Consider the following 16,921-nt stretch of genomic DNA (forward strand, 5'->3'; position numbering starts at 1 on the left):
GTTTTATATCCTCCTCACAATAAGACAATAGTATTCAGCAGAAAAAACGTAACGTTAAGTGGCCCTTTACATTTCCAGATCCAGAATGATGTACTACACTACTTTTTGCAGCAAAGTAGTGTATCTCTTTTTCCCAATTCAATAACGCTGTTACAATACATGAAATTCAAATGGCACTAGTGGACAATTTATTTTAAGGTTTATTATAAAGTATTATAAGGTTCTTAACTTCTTACCTTAGCCTCAGCACAGTAAGCATTTAGGATAGAAAAGGCTTGACCCTCTCTATTCTGCCTCTGATTGGGTTAGGTTTGGCATGAGGAGTGATGATTTTAATAGGGTAGAGATAGGATACATTTATCACAGTAAGCCAATCTGAAGCAGAGTTGGTCCCGCCTTAGCCATCCTGGCTAAAAACACACATGTGCACAAGTGTGTGATAAATGGTCGAGTTATCTTGTCTCACTCGGTGTCACAGCACCACTAAAATAATGTGTACAATACATTAATATTGAAGCAAAAGAAAAAAAGTAGCGTAAAAGTTACTTTCCCTAGTACCTACATACTTTTATAATGCAACTGGTCAGTTACTTTTTGAGAGCAATAACCAGTAACACACTTTCAGTTACTTGGACAACTCTGGTCACTGTCCAGGAATCTAATATTTTCACCTTTATTGCTGCTTGATTAATTGATTTGTTCATTCGTGCACAATTGAGGTATTCAGACCTAAGGCCCCTGGGAAGGCCTATAACGACTAAATAGTTACTACTAGGCGAATTACTCGGACATATACTCTTTAATGCTAAAGCTTGAAACTGTTACTCCAGTGTTTAAATAATCCAAACCAGTGTCTTTTACATTATTTATTGGTCATTTTCATTACACATATAATTGAAGCACACGTTGGTAGGATTACAAATGGAGACAGAAAATAGCTTTTTCCTGCCATATAACCCTAAGGACCTGCTTAGGGGGTCGGTTTCAGGCTAGCTAATTTGGGAACTCATGGCTCCATAGGGTGCCATGGTTAATCTGATGCATGCAATTTATAGCAAAAGGCATCAAATGGTATGAATAACTCCAGTCACTTTGCCCTAGTTTTCTTTTTTTTATTTAATTAATCTTGAACTCTCTTGGAGATATTTTACAGCTCGGGTTGTATTGAAGGAATAATTCAGATCCATTAATGGTGCAAATGCATGCCGGGCGATGCCTTTTGGGAAACCGTGTACTTAAGTATATGTTATTGGCTGACACACAATTATCGACACCGGCTGTTGCCATTGGTTATGCTCAACAAGCTTACTAGCGACAAACTGGGGAAGTGAAGTAGTGGTACATTGGCAGTTGCCTTAAGGCCAAATGAGAGTAAACAGATTATCATGAAACTGTGGAAGGGGATTGGCGTCTGGGCAGCTCCACCATTATGGCAGACAAATACTGACTGAGCGGAAGAGAAATGTCATTATGCGGGCAGTCGAAAGTAAAGGTTTTAGCCTGGAGCTGTCTGCATTACCATATATCCTCCAACCACACGGAAAGCCACATTGTTGAAGGAATATATGTCTGAATGGGACAGAAAGCTAAATTCTAATATTTTTAGCGGAATCATTTTCACTTTTGCTTTTTGCTGTGTTATCTGTGACAGCTATATGAAGTCTATTATCATTTTTCTTACAGTAAGTTGATGTAATGTTAATGTAGACACTGGAGCAGTCAAAGGGAGTGAGAATGAGCAAACATAATAGACATTCAGCATTCAATAAAATACCAATTTAGAATGCCTTTAAATCTACAACTCATACTTTCCTTTTGCAATTGTAGTGTTTTTTTTTTATTATTATTATTACTGTTTTGGATCATGGGCACTACATCATGAGCTCTTTATTTTACCCACAACTTATTATCGGTCCCTTAGCGGCTTCAACTTGACAAAACCGTTGTTCAGTTGTTCGTTCTAGGGTGTCACAGACAGGCAATTTGCCTCAGACAGAGGAGGATTGGATCGCTTGGTTGTTAATTGAACTAATTGGAAATTAAAAGAGGGATATATGGATGTTAATTAAAAAGTCATCCATAGTATTAATTTGTCTTGTCAGTAATTCTGAGTATGGCAATTTATTAATTGTCCATTGCACTGGCACTGACCCCTACTTACTGTACCTCAAATGTGTTTTTTTTCTGTTTAATTTCTTTCCTGGCAGTGTAACTACATCGTCCCGTGTTTGATTGTGATCGTGATTTTCCTCTGTTTCCAACAAAAAGCCTACGTCTCTCCTCCAAACCTGCCAGCATTGATTCTGCTACTCATCCTGTATGGGTAAGTCATTTCATTACACATTAAACCTGGTTTACCTCTTTTGGTCATGTCATTGTAGGAAAATACAATTACTTTCACATAATACTCTCACTCATAAATTGCTATTCAGTCATAATTAATTTCCTAGACTAGACTACAATATAGGGGTGATCAGGTCCAGAGCCCTGGCAGATGCTTTTGTGCTGGTTCTGGACAACTGGCTATCCGACATATGGAGTCCATGCAGATGTCAGAATGATGTCAGAACAGGTCAGCTCTATATATGGATAATGGGCCTGTCCAGAGCCTGGGCAGAGAGCATGCATGTGTTTGGTCCGACGTACTAACAGTCCTACAGTCATGAGTCCGACACGGCGACACCCTACCCAAAACCCAACACTAGACCTAACCTCACAGGAAGCCACAGGTTAGTTCTAGTCATAACCTGCCGCACATGTCAGGAGCCACGGGTGCGTTTTCACCCGGCCACGGGTTAGTTGTAACCGGCCGTGCATGTCGGGAGTGACGGTGTTGTCAGACCGAATGCCTGTGGGACTGTTGGTATGTCTAACCAACGTATGTATGCACACCGTTGCTTGCAGGTGGGCCATTACACCGATGATGTACCCAGCGTCGTTCATCTTCAGTGTGCCCAGCACGGCCTACGTGGTGCTGACGTGCATCAACATCTTCATCGGCATCAACGGCAGCGTGGCCACCTTCGTCATGGAGATGTTCGAGGACGACGTAGGTGACATTCAGGACACAATGACTGACACAATTATAATATCCTGGGGATTGGACATGCTCACAGATAGGCACGTGCAGATTATATGCACAGCGGGAACACACATGCATGCACACGTGTACACGAGTACATGCACGCACGCACGCACGCACGCACGCACGCACGCACGCACGCACGCACGCACGCAGAGACACACAGACAGACACACACAGACAGACACACACACACACACACCTGAACCATAGCTATAGTGTGACTGATCTAACCCTGATCGGCTCGGTCGAGAGCTGGCTTAACCCTCGGATCCTAACCAGCGGTGTAGTGCTATCTTTTTAGTCCCAGAGTATGTCACCATCGCAGTCAGTGCATAGAGGTAGCCAATTAGTGCTGCAGAGTTTTCAAAACTGAATACAATGTATCACTTCAGCACTCAACAGAGAACTCTACATGGAGAGTACAAAAGATCATCAATTACAGTACATGCGTGCTTTATTAGGCTATATCAAAACCATAAATCATATATTAACCTACAAAAAGGCATACAATTATGACACATTTTTAACTTGAAGCATTTAAAACAAGCATTTTCTTTTTAATCTAAACACCATACGCCAAGTTTGCCAACAACATTATCAAGGTTCAAGGTTAGCTTTATTGTCCCTTGCGGGAAATTGGTTTGCAGCCAGATCATAGTATTCAATAGAAATATTTTGTAATTTACTAAGCAATGTGGTACGAGCACACTATAATTGTGCCAGTTTCTAGTCCAATGCCTTTCTTTGGACAACCCATGACAGAATATTGCTAGTCAGATAAATTACTCTTGACAAACCCACAGTTTATTCCCAGCTCAGCTCCAGTCTTTCTCAAATATTTTCATGTCAAGGATGCTGTCGCTTCTTTTTGGCTTGTTTTCGTAGACCGGTAGCCTCTTGTTTCTCTCACAAAATCTGGCAACACTGGTTGCACACGCTTTCTCTCTCCTTTTTTACTTTTTTGTACAACATAGATATGTACATAGACATGTACTGTATACATATAGACATGTACATAGACATAGTACTGTATACATGGCATACAAAAATCTTTTTGAGACGGCCTCGTTTTCATGCTGATTTCCATAGCGCGCCGCCAATAACATTCATCATTGATTTGATGTGTCCCGCTGGCAGACCTGCTGTCAAACGTTGGTTGTCGGCATTGGTTGTCCTTCTTTCTTTCTTTCTTTCTTTCTTTCTTTCTTTCTTTCTTTCTTTCTGAAGTGATCAAAGGTGTTTCTAAAGGACTGTATTATGCATGAAGAAAGGGTATGCCACTGGTAATTTATTAATGGACAACATGCGAGGTTGCACTAAAATGACCTTCCTGTGAGGGCTTCATGTGTCAATTAAGCCATTTTAGGCGGGAACCCCTTTTGGTGTTTTAAACATTATGTTATAATTTAGCTATTGAAAAATAGCAGATCTACAAGCTCATAGCGCGCCACCGAGTGGCGCGCTACGAGCTTGTAGGTCTGCTATTTTTGAAAAATCGTAAAAATGTGGCGCAAATCTATTCTTTCAAAGTGAATGTTTTTAACTCGGGTCTAAATGGGTTAAGACATGAGGGGAAGGTGTTATAAGAGTTGACCTGTTTCTTTCAGAGTGATTTTAAACATGACAGGCAACCCAACGACCTCCCTATGCATGATTTCATTGCTGATTCCCATGAAGCCCACCAGGTCTGTTTCATTGCTGATTCCCATGAAGCCCACCAGGTCTGTTTCTATAAGCTCACTGCTGGACTGCCGTATCTGTTCCTCCCTTTGCTACATCCTGTTAATACAATAATAAGGCACAAACTCATCTTATACTCTTAGGCAGTGGTGGGAAAAGTACTCACATTTTGTAAGTAAAAGTAAAGTACAAAAGTATTTATTTAAAATGTACTTAAAGTTCCAAAAGTAGAAAGTAATCTTTATGCAAAATGTCTCATTTAAAGTTTTCAAATGTATGAAAATAGCCTATCTACAAGCTCACAATGCGTCACATTGCTCACATTGTGAGCTTGTAGATCGGCTATTTTCAAAAGGCCAAAATGTATATAGGGCTGAAGTGGTTAATGTATGTTTTGTAATAATAATGAAAATCTACAAAGTAACTTCTAACTAAAGCTGTCAAATAAATGTAATGGAGTATGCCCGGAATGCCCAACATTCCATGCCTACTATATTATTGATCTCCTCACATCAGAATATGCGATTTAGGTTGAAAATCAGGCTGTTCAGCTGTGCCACTTTCTGCTCAGGCAGTCTAGGTCCCACGTCTGAAATCTCAATTTGAGTCGTGCCATTTTACTGACTTCTTTCTCATGTCATCTCTCCAGACTCCTGCACTGTTAACAGCAGTTAAACAGATACAATTCCGAGCGAACCGACAACTTTGTTCTGTTATATATTTTCAAGCACGGAATGAAACCATGAGCCCCGATGGGCACAGCGGCACCATTTCTCCAAAGAAGTCAGGGGAAAAGGCAAAATCACGGGTGTGAGAAAACAGCAGAGCGGCAACGCGGAGAGATGTCCCAGTTTTATCTGGAGACGAGCAGGAGGCTGTGAGGATTTTTCCCCCTTCCCCCTTAGGAGTGTCCAGCTCCCTGTGGATGGCACCAATCCCAGCCTGCCTTGTATGCATGAGATGGTGTCTGAGTCAATACCTCCACGGCGTGCCACTCAGACTAAACCACAGGCACCTATAGACCTGCCACGATAGAGGCGTGGGAGGTGTGTGAGAGTGAGTGCGTGCGTGTGAGAGTGCAGTATGCGTGTGCACAGGTTCAGCAGTAGTGGTACATAGGGAACAGCATTTGTGTTGTGTTCTCAACTGATATATGGTGCCTGTGTAATTTCAGGTGTGTGTGTGTGTGTGTGTGTGTGTGTGTGTGTGTGTGTGTGTGTGTGTGTGTGTGTGTGTGTGTGTGTGTGTGTGTGTGTGTGTGTGTGTGTGTGTGTGTGTGTGTGTGTGTGTGTGTGTGTGTGTGTGTGTGTGTGAGACAGTAACCTTACGCTGTCATTTCTCATAACAGTAGCCAAACTTGACAGTCTTTAGATTACAATGAATGTAATTGTTGCAGTATTTCAATTCATGTGGGATGGCGAGGCCTATAACTTTCCCTGCTCAGTTTCAAGCCCACTGCCCTGAGCCAAGCTTAATGAGACAACCGCACCAGGAACCCAGCTCATTAACAAGTGTGCTGAAGGATAGTATATCAAACATGAATGCATTGCCAAAGAAATGAGCATCATTCCAGAAAACTGGCTACTGTACGTATAAATGCCAAATGCTATGTTTTCCCTGTTTCTCTCTCTCCTCTCGTTGTGATTCCCAGTGGTTCGAAAAGAGACAACGCTCGGGGAATAAGAACAAGCGGGGATATGGGTCAGAAAAAGAGCCTTAGAGACTAGCTCCCCCCCTTTTCACAACCGTTTGAAAATGATTTATGGGCATGTACCACAAAGTTACAGGGAGAAAATTGTCAAGCTTTTCATCATTGCCTAAGAACCTGTTGTATGTGATGAACACCCAAACCAAGAGAAGATGTGTTGTGTTGTGTATTGATCTCGAATTAGGTCTTCATTCTTTCACATCCGTCTCCAAGACAGATGGGCCTTAATCAGGCAAGGTCATCGACTTTATTTATTAGATTGTCTGTCCACCTTAGTTGCAGTTATGTGTTCTGCATGTGAATTAACTTATTTTCACTTAAGGAATACCTTAAATACTTAAGGAATATATATACCTCACCCCAAAAAATTACTTCATATCGATTACTCACCCCACAAAGTGGATTATTATTTTTTTGTCTCATTCCTGGGCCAATAGTCCAATCCTAATAGAAGTTAATAGTATACCAATCTTAACAAGAGCAATACTACCTTTTTTGAGTGGTGTAAACCACTCCTACAACTGGCTTTGTTAGTCTGTCTGTCTGTCTGTCTGTGCGCAAAAAATGAGCATGGTGCATTGTGATTGGCTGGAATGAGACATTCCGTCCACACACTGATCAGGCTATATAATACCTTACACCACTCAGTTCACACGGGTGTGATTTTTTTTATAATACATTTTTATTTCATTTTTGGATGAAAGGCACAGGTACAGGCATACCTAATTTTGCCTAATTTTAAAAAAATCCTACCCCCAAACCCCCGCACCAACCACCGTTGACAAAAAAAAGAGAAAATATAGTAATGATTATAACAATTAAATACAACATAAAAATCTATCGAACAAATTGTAAATAAATAAATAACAATAAATTAATCCCTCCCAACCCACCCCGTCATAGGCCTGAAAAGAAAAAGAAATGAGCAAAGATTTCAACAAAGACCAAAAAAGAATAAAGGGGATTATACAGATATAAATTAGTTTTATATGTCATGCTAGTTATATAGTAGAGGTCTTAACTTGATAGAGAATGTGGTTCCAGCTATCTATTGTTTGATAGTTTGCACCATTTAATCTAGCTGTAGAAAGCTCCATTGTTACAACATCAGTTAATAACTGTTTCCAGTGATTAAAGGGCAGAGAATGTGGAGCTTGCCATCGCAGTGCCAACATCTTTTTTGCAGCGGTACTTCCTGCCAGCCAGAATCGTCTCTGAACAATACTTAAAGTTAAAGAATCATCATTAAGGAGCAATAATTTGGGACAACAGGGAATATGTTTTTGTAATACTTTAGATAGATAATGAGTTATCTGTTCCCAGAAACTTTTGACTGTGGGGCATTCCCACATCATATGTATAAAAGTACCAGTAGTATTTAAAGAACAGAGTGTACAGTTTGGTGAAATAGCAATACTACCTTTAAAACATTCTCTTTGAATCTGGATCATCAGCAGGCCTCTCAGAGATTGCACTGAGAGAGTTGTTTATATTATTATTTGATATAGTTTTGCATTGGTCTCCCACCACAGCAGCGTCAGCAAATATTTAATTATTGGCCCAGGAATGTGCAAAAACGAAATATTGGCCCAAGAATGCGGATTAAAAAAAAGGCTTCATGGGGTGAATAATTGATAGAAAATAAGTCATTATTTTAAGTTTTAAGTTAAGTTTTCCTTTACATACAGTATACAGTATAGGCACATTGATAGGAGATCAACTTTAGCTATGAATTTATAGTTGCATATCTGTGTGCACTGTGCAATTAAATGTTGAATGGAGTGTGTATGAAGATACTAGTATTGATTTAACTCAGTGCTGCATATCTGAAAGCTTGCTTTGACATCAATGAGGTCTTTTCATAATTTAAAAAAAGAAGGTAGGTAGTCCGCACACCGTTCTTAAGCTCCCAGTAGTTTATTAGGAATCAATGGTCAGGAATCAACGCTTCGACCCCTCCGGGGTCGACAAGCTGTCTTTGCAATGACGGTAATCAGAGTAGTCAAATGACCCACCCACCACATCTACTGACATACAAGCTAACATACAAAGTTTGTAGAGCATAGTCAAGTAGAAAGAATATTTTAAATATTAAGGCACTAAGGCCATTTGTAAAACCAATGAATATGGAAATAGAGTCTAGGGTGGGGTTAAACAATGGTGCAGAAAAATAAAGAATTAACTGCGAACCAACAAATATCAAAATAGCAAAGAACCAACTAATATAATCAATAAGGTACAGCAATTGCAGTACAGATCAAAGGACATGGCATAAGGACAAAGGCATAAAGATTAAAGCTGTACACAATATAAAGACTAAAGAAAGTAGAAAAATCACAGAAATGGTTTAACATCAAATTCCTCATTGAGGCATAATAAATAATAAATTATATTTCACATAATGCTTGAGGGAGCGGCGCCAGTGGCTCAGGAGGTACTCAATCCATGAGGTACTCATGGATTCTCTCAGTCGCTACGACTGATTTCAGTCATTTGGATTTCGTAGAAGCCAGCATGTCTTCTATGGACTCGTGTTGTGCAGGTAATATATCTACAAGCTTCCAATGCGCTTGTATTTAACCCATTTTAGGCGGGAACCCCTTTTGGTGTTTCAAGCATTCTGTTATACTTTAGCTATCGGAAAATAGCAGATCTACAAGCTCATAGCGCGCCACCGAGTGGCGCGCTATGAACTTGTAGGTCTGCTATTTTTGAAAAATCGTAAAAATGCGGCACAAATCTTTGAATAGGTATATATTCTTTCAGAGCGAACATTTTTTTTATTTCGACGTCAGGCCTAAATGGGTTAAAGATTGGAGCATTTGAAGTGCAATGCTTGTTTCACACTGTTTCACAAATCTCCTAATAGAACTGGCCATACACATTTTTCCAGTCGTGAGGTTTTATTTTTTGCTTTACTCCATGGTACTGTACTTACTGTACAGCGGCCGTCTTGGAAGGTTCCCAGTTCGATCCCTTTAATTGATCCTTCGGGCTGCATGTCGAATAATCCTTTAGCAACTCTCTTAACCCGTTTTGGGCGAGAACCCTTTTTGGTGTTTTAAAGCATTATGTTATACTTTAGCTATTGAAAAATAGCAGATCTACAAGCTCATAGCGCGCCACCGAGTGGCGCGCTACGAGCTTGTAGGTCTGCTATTTTTGAAAAATCGTGAAAATGTGGCGCAAATCTTTGAATATATATTCTTTCAGAGCCAAAGTTTTTATCTTTGCTTCTGGGATGTCCCTGGAACAACATATTTTCAGATGGGGTCGGCGGCCAAGTACATATAATTCTAGGGGTCCTTGACATGAAATGGTTTGAGAACCACTGACACTGACTGGTTTTTCAGAAAACTGTCATGATTTGAAGACATTTTTTAAATTTCGACGTCAGGTCAAAATGGGTTAACCCCTAACAGCCCATGAGCAGGTTGTGAATGTAGTGCATTACAGTGTGAATGTAATGCACATTGTGAATGTTAGCACCTTGGATACATTTGGTGCTATTTATATGTACTATTTAGGCCACTGATCATCTGCTCTCACATACATTAGCTCTTGAATGTTAAACATTCTCTGCCAATAAAAAGCAGATGCAAATTAGCCCAGACGATATCAAAGGAATCTTATGGGGGCAGATGACGGTAAATAAAAGAGACAGATTGCCGGTGGGTCTCAAAGATGCGCCGAGAGGATGGAAGAATAATCAAAACATTATTTAAAAAAGGCAATAATTACTATAAGAACTCAATGATAACCTTGAACCTCACACAACATTCTATGCCATCGGCAATTAGTCCAACTCTCTTCTAAACTATCTGGCATCTGGATATATAGAATGTACAGTATACAGAATATCACAGTCCACTTTGTTGTGCCTGTGTCCCAGATGACTGCTGATATGGTACACAGATACATACTTGATGTTTCCCCACATCCTACTTGGTGTTTCGGTTCTCAGAAACCGTCCCATCGAATTGCCACTTGGCATTGCACAGGTCCAGGTCATGTGGATCACACGCGACAAGTTTGAAGCCCCTTGGTTGAGTGCCGCCGGGACAGTCAGACAAACAGACACAGGTTACTCCATGAATGATTAATAATAAAAAAGAAAAATATATTTAACTATAGCAGCATTAAGTATCCAAGACATTGGGACCATGGGGTCCGCACCACTGACCCTATATTCTGTTAATTCATCAATTATTTATTATTATTGAGCTGGTTGATGTAACAATGCATTCATTCAATACATGAACAAAATGAAAATATCCAACATTAGGATGGGGTAAACTTGTGGTTTTAAGATAAATAATAATAATAATAAAACTTTATTTGTATAGCACCTTTCATGACATGAAATGCAGCTCAAAGTGCTTTACACAAAAAAGAAAAGAAAGGCAGGCCATAAACAATACAGTGAGGACATGAATAACATTTTTTAAAAAGACAAATAAATCAATTAAAAGCAAGGGTGTAGAAGTGGGTCTTGAGCTGAGCTTTAAAAATGTCTACAGAGGCTGCCTGTCGAAGGTACAGTGGGAGTTTGTTCCACGCCGTCGGCCCGTAGAAGCAAAAAGCTGCTTCCCCGTATTTTTTAGTTGCCATTTTTTTAGGCAAAGCGAGCAGGCCAGCAGTGGAAGACCTTAGGGGGCGGTTTGGGACATATTTCGGCAGGCAGTCATGTAGGTAGGAAGGTGCGAGACCATTGAGAGCTTTATAAACAAGTAAAAGAATTTTAAAATCAATCCTAAAAACAACCGGAAGCCAGTGCAATGAGGCCAAGACTGGAGTAATATGTTCTCTCATCTTAGTTCTAGTTAAGACTCTGGCTGCTGCATTTTGGACAAGTTGTAATCTGTCAGTTGATCTCTTAGGCAATCCAGAAAAAAGTGCATTGCAGTAATCAAGCCGAGAAAAAACAAAGGCGTGGATTAGCGTTTTTGCATCGTCCAGTGACAAATAGGCTCTGATTCGTGCAATATTTCTAAGATGAAAAAAGGCAATCTTGGTAACATGATTAATGTGTGAATTAAAATTCAGTTCAGAATCAATAATGATCCCCAAGTTCTTTACTGTACTGTTACTTTCTACAGTCAGGTTGCCAAGTCTGCTTTGTTGATAGATGTTGATATTCATTTTGTATTCATCCTTAGGACCCCAAATCACACCTTGGAAAGCATGAGTGTCTATTTCAAAGTGTTTTTTGACTGGGGGGACATATTTTGACAGCAGGAATTGCCTGTCATAATTTGACCCGCCAGTATTAGGTAGCATAGTAGCATAGTAGCATGACTAAAAAATACATCGCATGGATGCACCTGGGACGTATCCTCAGTGATGTATCCTGAGGTCAACGGGGCTTCCGGTTTCGGGTCTACCAAAACCCCTCACTCAGGCGACCCTGTCGGGGTGATCAAGTCCCGACTTACGTCCCAGTAGCTACCTTCAATCAGTCCCACTAGTGGGCAACTACCCCAGTAGTAGTTCTGGGGAACTACCCCAGAACTACTCTGCCAGGGTTGGGAGGTACGCTTCTGCCGCATGGAAAGACAAGGCTCTGTGGGTTGACTCCTGTCCGGGCCCCTCCTACGTCTCACCAGGTCCACTCCTGCTCTCACCAGGCCCAGGACCTGTGCGTTGCACCAGAGTCCCAGCACCAGACACTTCATTCAGGAGTGGTGGGCAATGGTTCCGCAGACCACCTGAGCGAGAAGGTGGTGCTTGAATGGCCCTCCTAAAGGCCTCACCGAGGGTTTGTTGGGCTTCCTCCTCACGGAGGACACATGCTGGGGCGCTAACCCATACTGCTCACCCGGGTGCCGTCTACATTCCGGCTGTCACCCGTCTCTCCGGTGGTCACCAGACTATACCTGGTTGTCACATAGTCTATTCCTACTGTATGAGTCACTATAAATAGAAGAACTATACTGTATGCATACGCATACAGTAGCACATTGGCATACAACTGATAAAATCTGTATTTACTTTTAGAGAGAGAGAAAAAAACCGACATGTCTTTATACTAACTGAGATGTTTTAAAGTGGCCAGCAATTTGTCAAGCAATTTCTGAAACGTGACGGCTTACATGGCAGTGGAATTTGTCCCAATCGTCCAATATGGGGCTTATACCGTCGTTCAAACTAGTAAATCACAGGGTAAATTACACGTGTCTATGAATAAATTTGATGACAGTGAGAGGAGTCATAACTCCAGCATACAGCTTTAGAAAAAAATAAAATTATATAAATCTACCGCACCATCCCAACCAGATCTTCGCTCTGGGTCTTGCAAAAAGGGAAATGATAAATTTATAGTTTCCTTCCATGTATGCGAGAGCTTTGAAGACTGCAGTGAGATGAGGTGCTATGCATAATGCATGAACATGCTTTTGAACGCCATGCTGGCTGAGCAAGAAGTGGCATTATTATATCCTCTGTCTCTGTCCCAGCCCCCCCGCCCCCTCTCTGTCTCTCTCATTCTCCTTCCCTCTGTCTCTCTCTCTTTCTCCATCTTGCTCATTCTGTCACTCTACTTTCTTTCAGTCCCCCCCCCCTGTCTCCTATATTGTCTTCCTCCTTGCTTCTGACACTAATAGAAAGGTGTTGGTGGTGTAGTCGCTGGAAGACTCTTCCATTGTGTCTTCATTTAATTAATTAGTGCTTGTGGGTTTTAACCCATTTTGGCCTGACGTCGAAATTTAAAAAATGTCTTCTAAATCCTGACAGTTTTCTGAAATACCTATGTTTAGTGGTGCTCAATATTTCATGTCAAGGAACCCAATTTTTTTATGTAAGAGGCCGCTGGGAAGCAAAGGGAAGCAAAGATTTGAGTTAAAAACATATAAAAGAATATATATATTCCAATTTTGCGCCATATTTTCACGATTTAAAAAAAAATAGCAGACCTACAAGCTCGTAGCGCGCCACTCGGTGGCGCGCTATGAGCTTGTAGATCTGCTATTTTTCAATAGCTAAAGTATAACATAATGTTTAAAACACCAAAAGGGGTTCCCGCCCAAAATGGGTTAACAAGCCGCCATTCAGCCGCATAGCCTTGGGGGTAACGAGAAAGAGAGATGGTGGCCTTCAGGGGATACAGGGAGGGGGGGGGGGGGTAAATCAGGAAGTGCCCAAACACAATCACACTTACATGACTAATTAACCCATTTAGGCCTGACGTCGAAATACAAAAAACGTTCGCTCTGAAAGAATGTATACCTATTCAAAGATTTGTGCCGCATTTTTTACGATTTTTCAAAAATAGCAGACCTACAAGTTCATAGCGCGCCACTCGGTGGCGCGCTATGAGCTTGTAGATCTGCTATTTTTCAATAGCTAAAGTATAACAGAATGCTTGAAACACCAAAAGGGGTCCCCGCCCCAAAATGGGTTAAGCAGTCATGAAACAAGACGTTGTGTGTGTCTACTGCAATATGGATTTGTCTGAGCGTCCATCTGCATATAGATGCAGTGTATGCTGTGTATGAATTATAAACCGAGAAGAATACATGGAGTAACATGTTTTAGTTGTGTATCTCTATATACAGTATAACAGTAGGGCGGTGGTGGCTCAGGGGTAGAGTTTCCGGATGGTAACCGCAAAGGTCGCCAGTTCGAACCCGGGCTCCCCCAGAGTTAGTGTCGAAGTGTCCTTGAGCAAGACACTGAACCCCTAAAATGCTCCTGATGTGCTGGTTGGTACCTTGCATGGTTTCCGCTGCCATCAGTGTATGAATGTGTGTGTGAATGGGTGAATGTAATGCAAAATCTATGTAAAGCGCCTTGGATAAAGGCGCTATATAAATGCACCATTTAACAGTAGGCTATACATACCTTTGTATGCTCTACTCAATGTCTGCTTGAGCAGAACTTCTTCAGTCTGCACTCACGCGTGGAGTGTGCGTGCGTGTATGTGTGTGTGCATCCTCTCGCTTTAGTGTGTTGCCGTACGCTTGATTGACTTCAGTAAGGCAGGGGTTCTCAACGTTTTTGGCCGGGGACCCCCGGAAATGCTTTGGCAATGTCTCGGGACCCCCGCCCCGCCCCCTCCCGACCCCCAATATAAATTGACTGCTACAATAACCTTAAACCATTTTGGGCGGGAACCCCTTTTGGTGTTTTAAGCATTGTTATAATTTAGCTATTGAAAAATAGCAGATCTACAAGCTCATAGCGCGCCACCGAGTGGCGCGCTACGAGCTTGTAGGTCTGCTATTTTTAAAAAAATCGTGAAAATAAAATTTTAAAAAAATCTTTTTTTTTTCTTTTTTTTTAAATAATTTGGGGACCCCCTTAAATATTTTGGCGACCCCCCGAGGGGTCGCGACCCACGGGTTGAGAACCCCTGCTCTACTCAATGTCTGCTTGAGCAGAACTTCTTCAGTCTGCACTCACGCGTGGCGTGTGCGTGCGTGTATGTATGTGTGTGTGCATCCTCTCGCTTCAGTGTGTTGCCGTACGCTTGATTGACTTCAGTAAGGAACACTTCAAGGTGCTAGATGTGCGTGTCATTCGCTGGCCACACAAAGCTGCGCAGCATGCTCCTCCACTGATGAAAGTGGAGCGGAGAATGTTTCGTTAATTACCCCGCTGCCCACGTCACAACGCCACAAGCCCCTTTTACCTCCCTCCAGCCCAGGCTCTGCTGATTTCCCCGGAAGCCCACTGACATGTTTGTGTCTCCACAGGCCAACTCCCGCTCACGCGTGGTCCCTCTGTTGTTGTTGTTGCTGCAAGGTTTAACGATAGAATTCATTATGTGTTGTTTCTGTTTGTTAAAAGCGTGTGTGTGTGTGTGTGTGTGTGTGTGTGTGTGTGTGTGTGTGTGTGTGTGTGTGTGTGTGTGTGTGTGTGTGTGTGTGTGTGTGTGTGTGTGTGTGTGTGTGTGTGTGTGTGTGTGTGTGTGTGTGTGTGTGTGTGTGTGTGTGTGTGTGTGTGTGTGTGTGTGTGTGTGTGTGTGTTCTTTCAACAGAACGTTGCACACATCAATAACATAGTGAAGCAAGTGCTGCTAATCTTCCCACATTTCTGTCTGGGAAGAGGGCTCATCGACATGGCCAAGAACCAGGCCATGGCCACACTGTTCGAAGGTTTTGGTAAGATCCTCCCACCTCCATCACAGAGCTACATGACAGAAATGCGACGGGACAATGTGTTAGTCCACCTCGCTGTCCAATGGCTGTCAGGTTCAAATTGGGCTGTCGTGTTAAAATACTTACTTACGGCAGTATCGTTTCAAGTACGCCAACGTAACTAGATCTTCCTTGGCATGTGTCTTTCCCATTGTCCATGTCATATTACGCCTTCTCAACTCCTGTCTTTGCTGTACTCCAGGGAAGCACGGATGGAAACAAATATAATCCGAAGCACAAAGTCTCTGTTTAAATTTTAGCATTTCGCATTTGGTACTAGACAATGATTGCTTCAATTTCTTTAACGCCAACGGAGAGCAGCCTTTGGGACACCGCTGTAATTATCCTATGAAATATTTCTCTTGAAAAGATGCATCAATTGGTGTGAACTGAAGCAATGAGAGTTTTTAAACATCATTCAGAAGTGTCATTTTGAAACTTAAAGCGGACGTTTAAAATGGCAATGCATCTTTTCAAGAGAAATATTTCATAAGATAATTGCACCAGTTGTTCTGTTACCATAGAGCCCCGTTAGAGCCCCACACTCCCCACACCCCGCACTCTCAAGCAGAGTAGACAGTGCTAAAAATGACCAGACTACTGAAGTCCTGACATCACTGCCACTAGATGGCGCTATTCCCCTGGTTTGTATTTTTTTGTATTGTAATCCCCATAGGGTGATCTTAGATCGCCTCATAAGTATTGTGTTAGAAAAATAAACAAATCACCCTGGCAATTTTACATATATATTTGTTTTGTATAATATTGCAATAACAATGTGGGGCTGTCACAAAATCCCTTGGCACGCCAGTGTGCCTTGGAACACTTCATGTTCTCTACTGTGAGCTTTGCTCGTATTACGTACACCCTTAAAAGGCACTCAAAGCTCATTCCTCTCCATTAAACTAACCCCATGCCATCTCATTATGAAGAAGCGGCATTGACTCCCTCTGGAAAGAGGCACATTTGACCGGAAACAAGCCTCTCAGCCTTCCTCTGCAGTGTTAACCCAATCTGGGCGGGAACCCCTTTTGGTGTTAGCATTATGTTATGCTTTAGCTATTGAAAAATAGCAGATCTACAAGCTCATAGCGCGCCACCAAGTGGCGCGCTACGAGCTTGTAGGTCTGCTATTTTTGAAAAATCGAAGAACGACTGACATAGAAACATAGCTTTTTCAGAAAACTGTCAGGATGTAGAAGACATTTTTAGAATCTGATCTCAAATCAAAATGGGTTAAATATAGACCGCGAGGTGAGTGATGTGAGGTGAACGTGTGGGATCAAGAGGAAGAGAGACACATGAAAAGAG

At 41.7% G+C, this 16,921-nt stretch overlaps 1 protein-coding gene across 1 annotated transcript in view; it reads left to right on the plus strand.

Moving 5' to 3' along the window:
- Positions 1 to 16,921, plus strand: part of LOC306914597 (phospholipid-transporting ATPase ABCA1) — a 272,775-nt gene that overhangs the window by 204,691 nt on the left and 51,163 nt on the right. Inside the window, exons 39-41 of the mRNA XM_079491713.1 lie at positions 2,208 to 2,323; positions 2,905 to 3,049; positions 15,451 to 15,574. Of these exons, the coding sequence (XP_079347839.1) occupies positions 2,208 to 2,323; positions 2,905 to 3,049; positions 15,451 to 15,574 (385 nt within the window). The remainder of the gene's footprint in view (positions 1 to 2,207; positions 2,324 to 2,904; positions 3,050 to 15,450; positions 15,575 to 16,921) is intronic.

Source organism: Electrona antarctica, assembly GCF_951216825.1.
Source record: "Electrona antarctica genome assembly, chromosome: 21".
Lineage (NCBI taxonomy): Eukaryota > Metazoa > Chordata > Actinopteri > Myctophiformes > Myctophidae > Electrona > Electrona antarctica.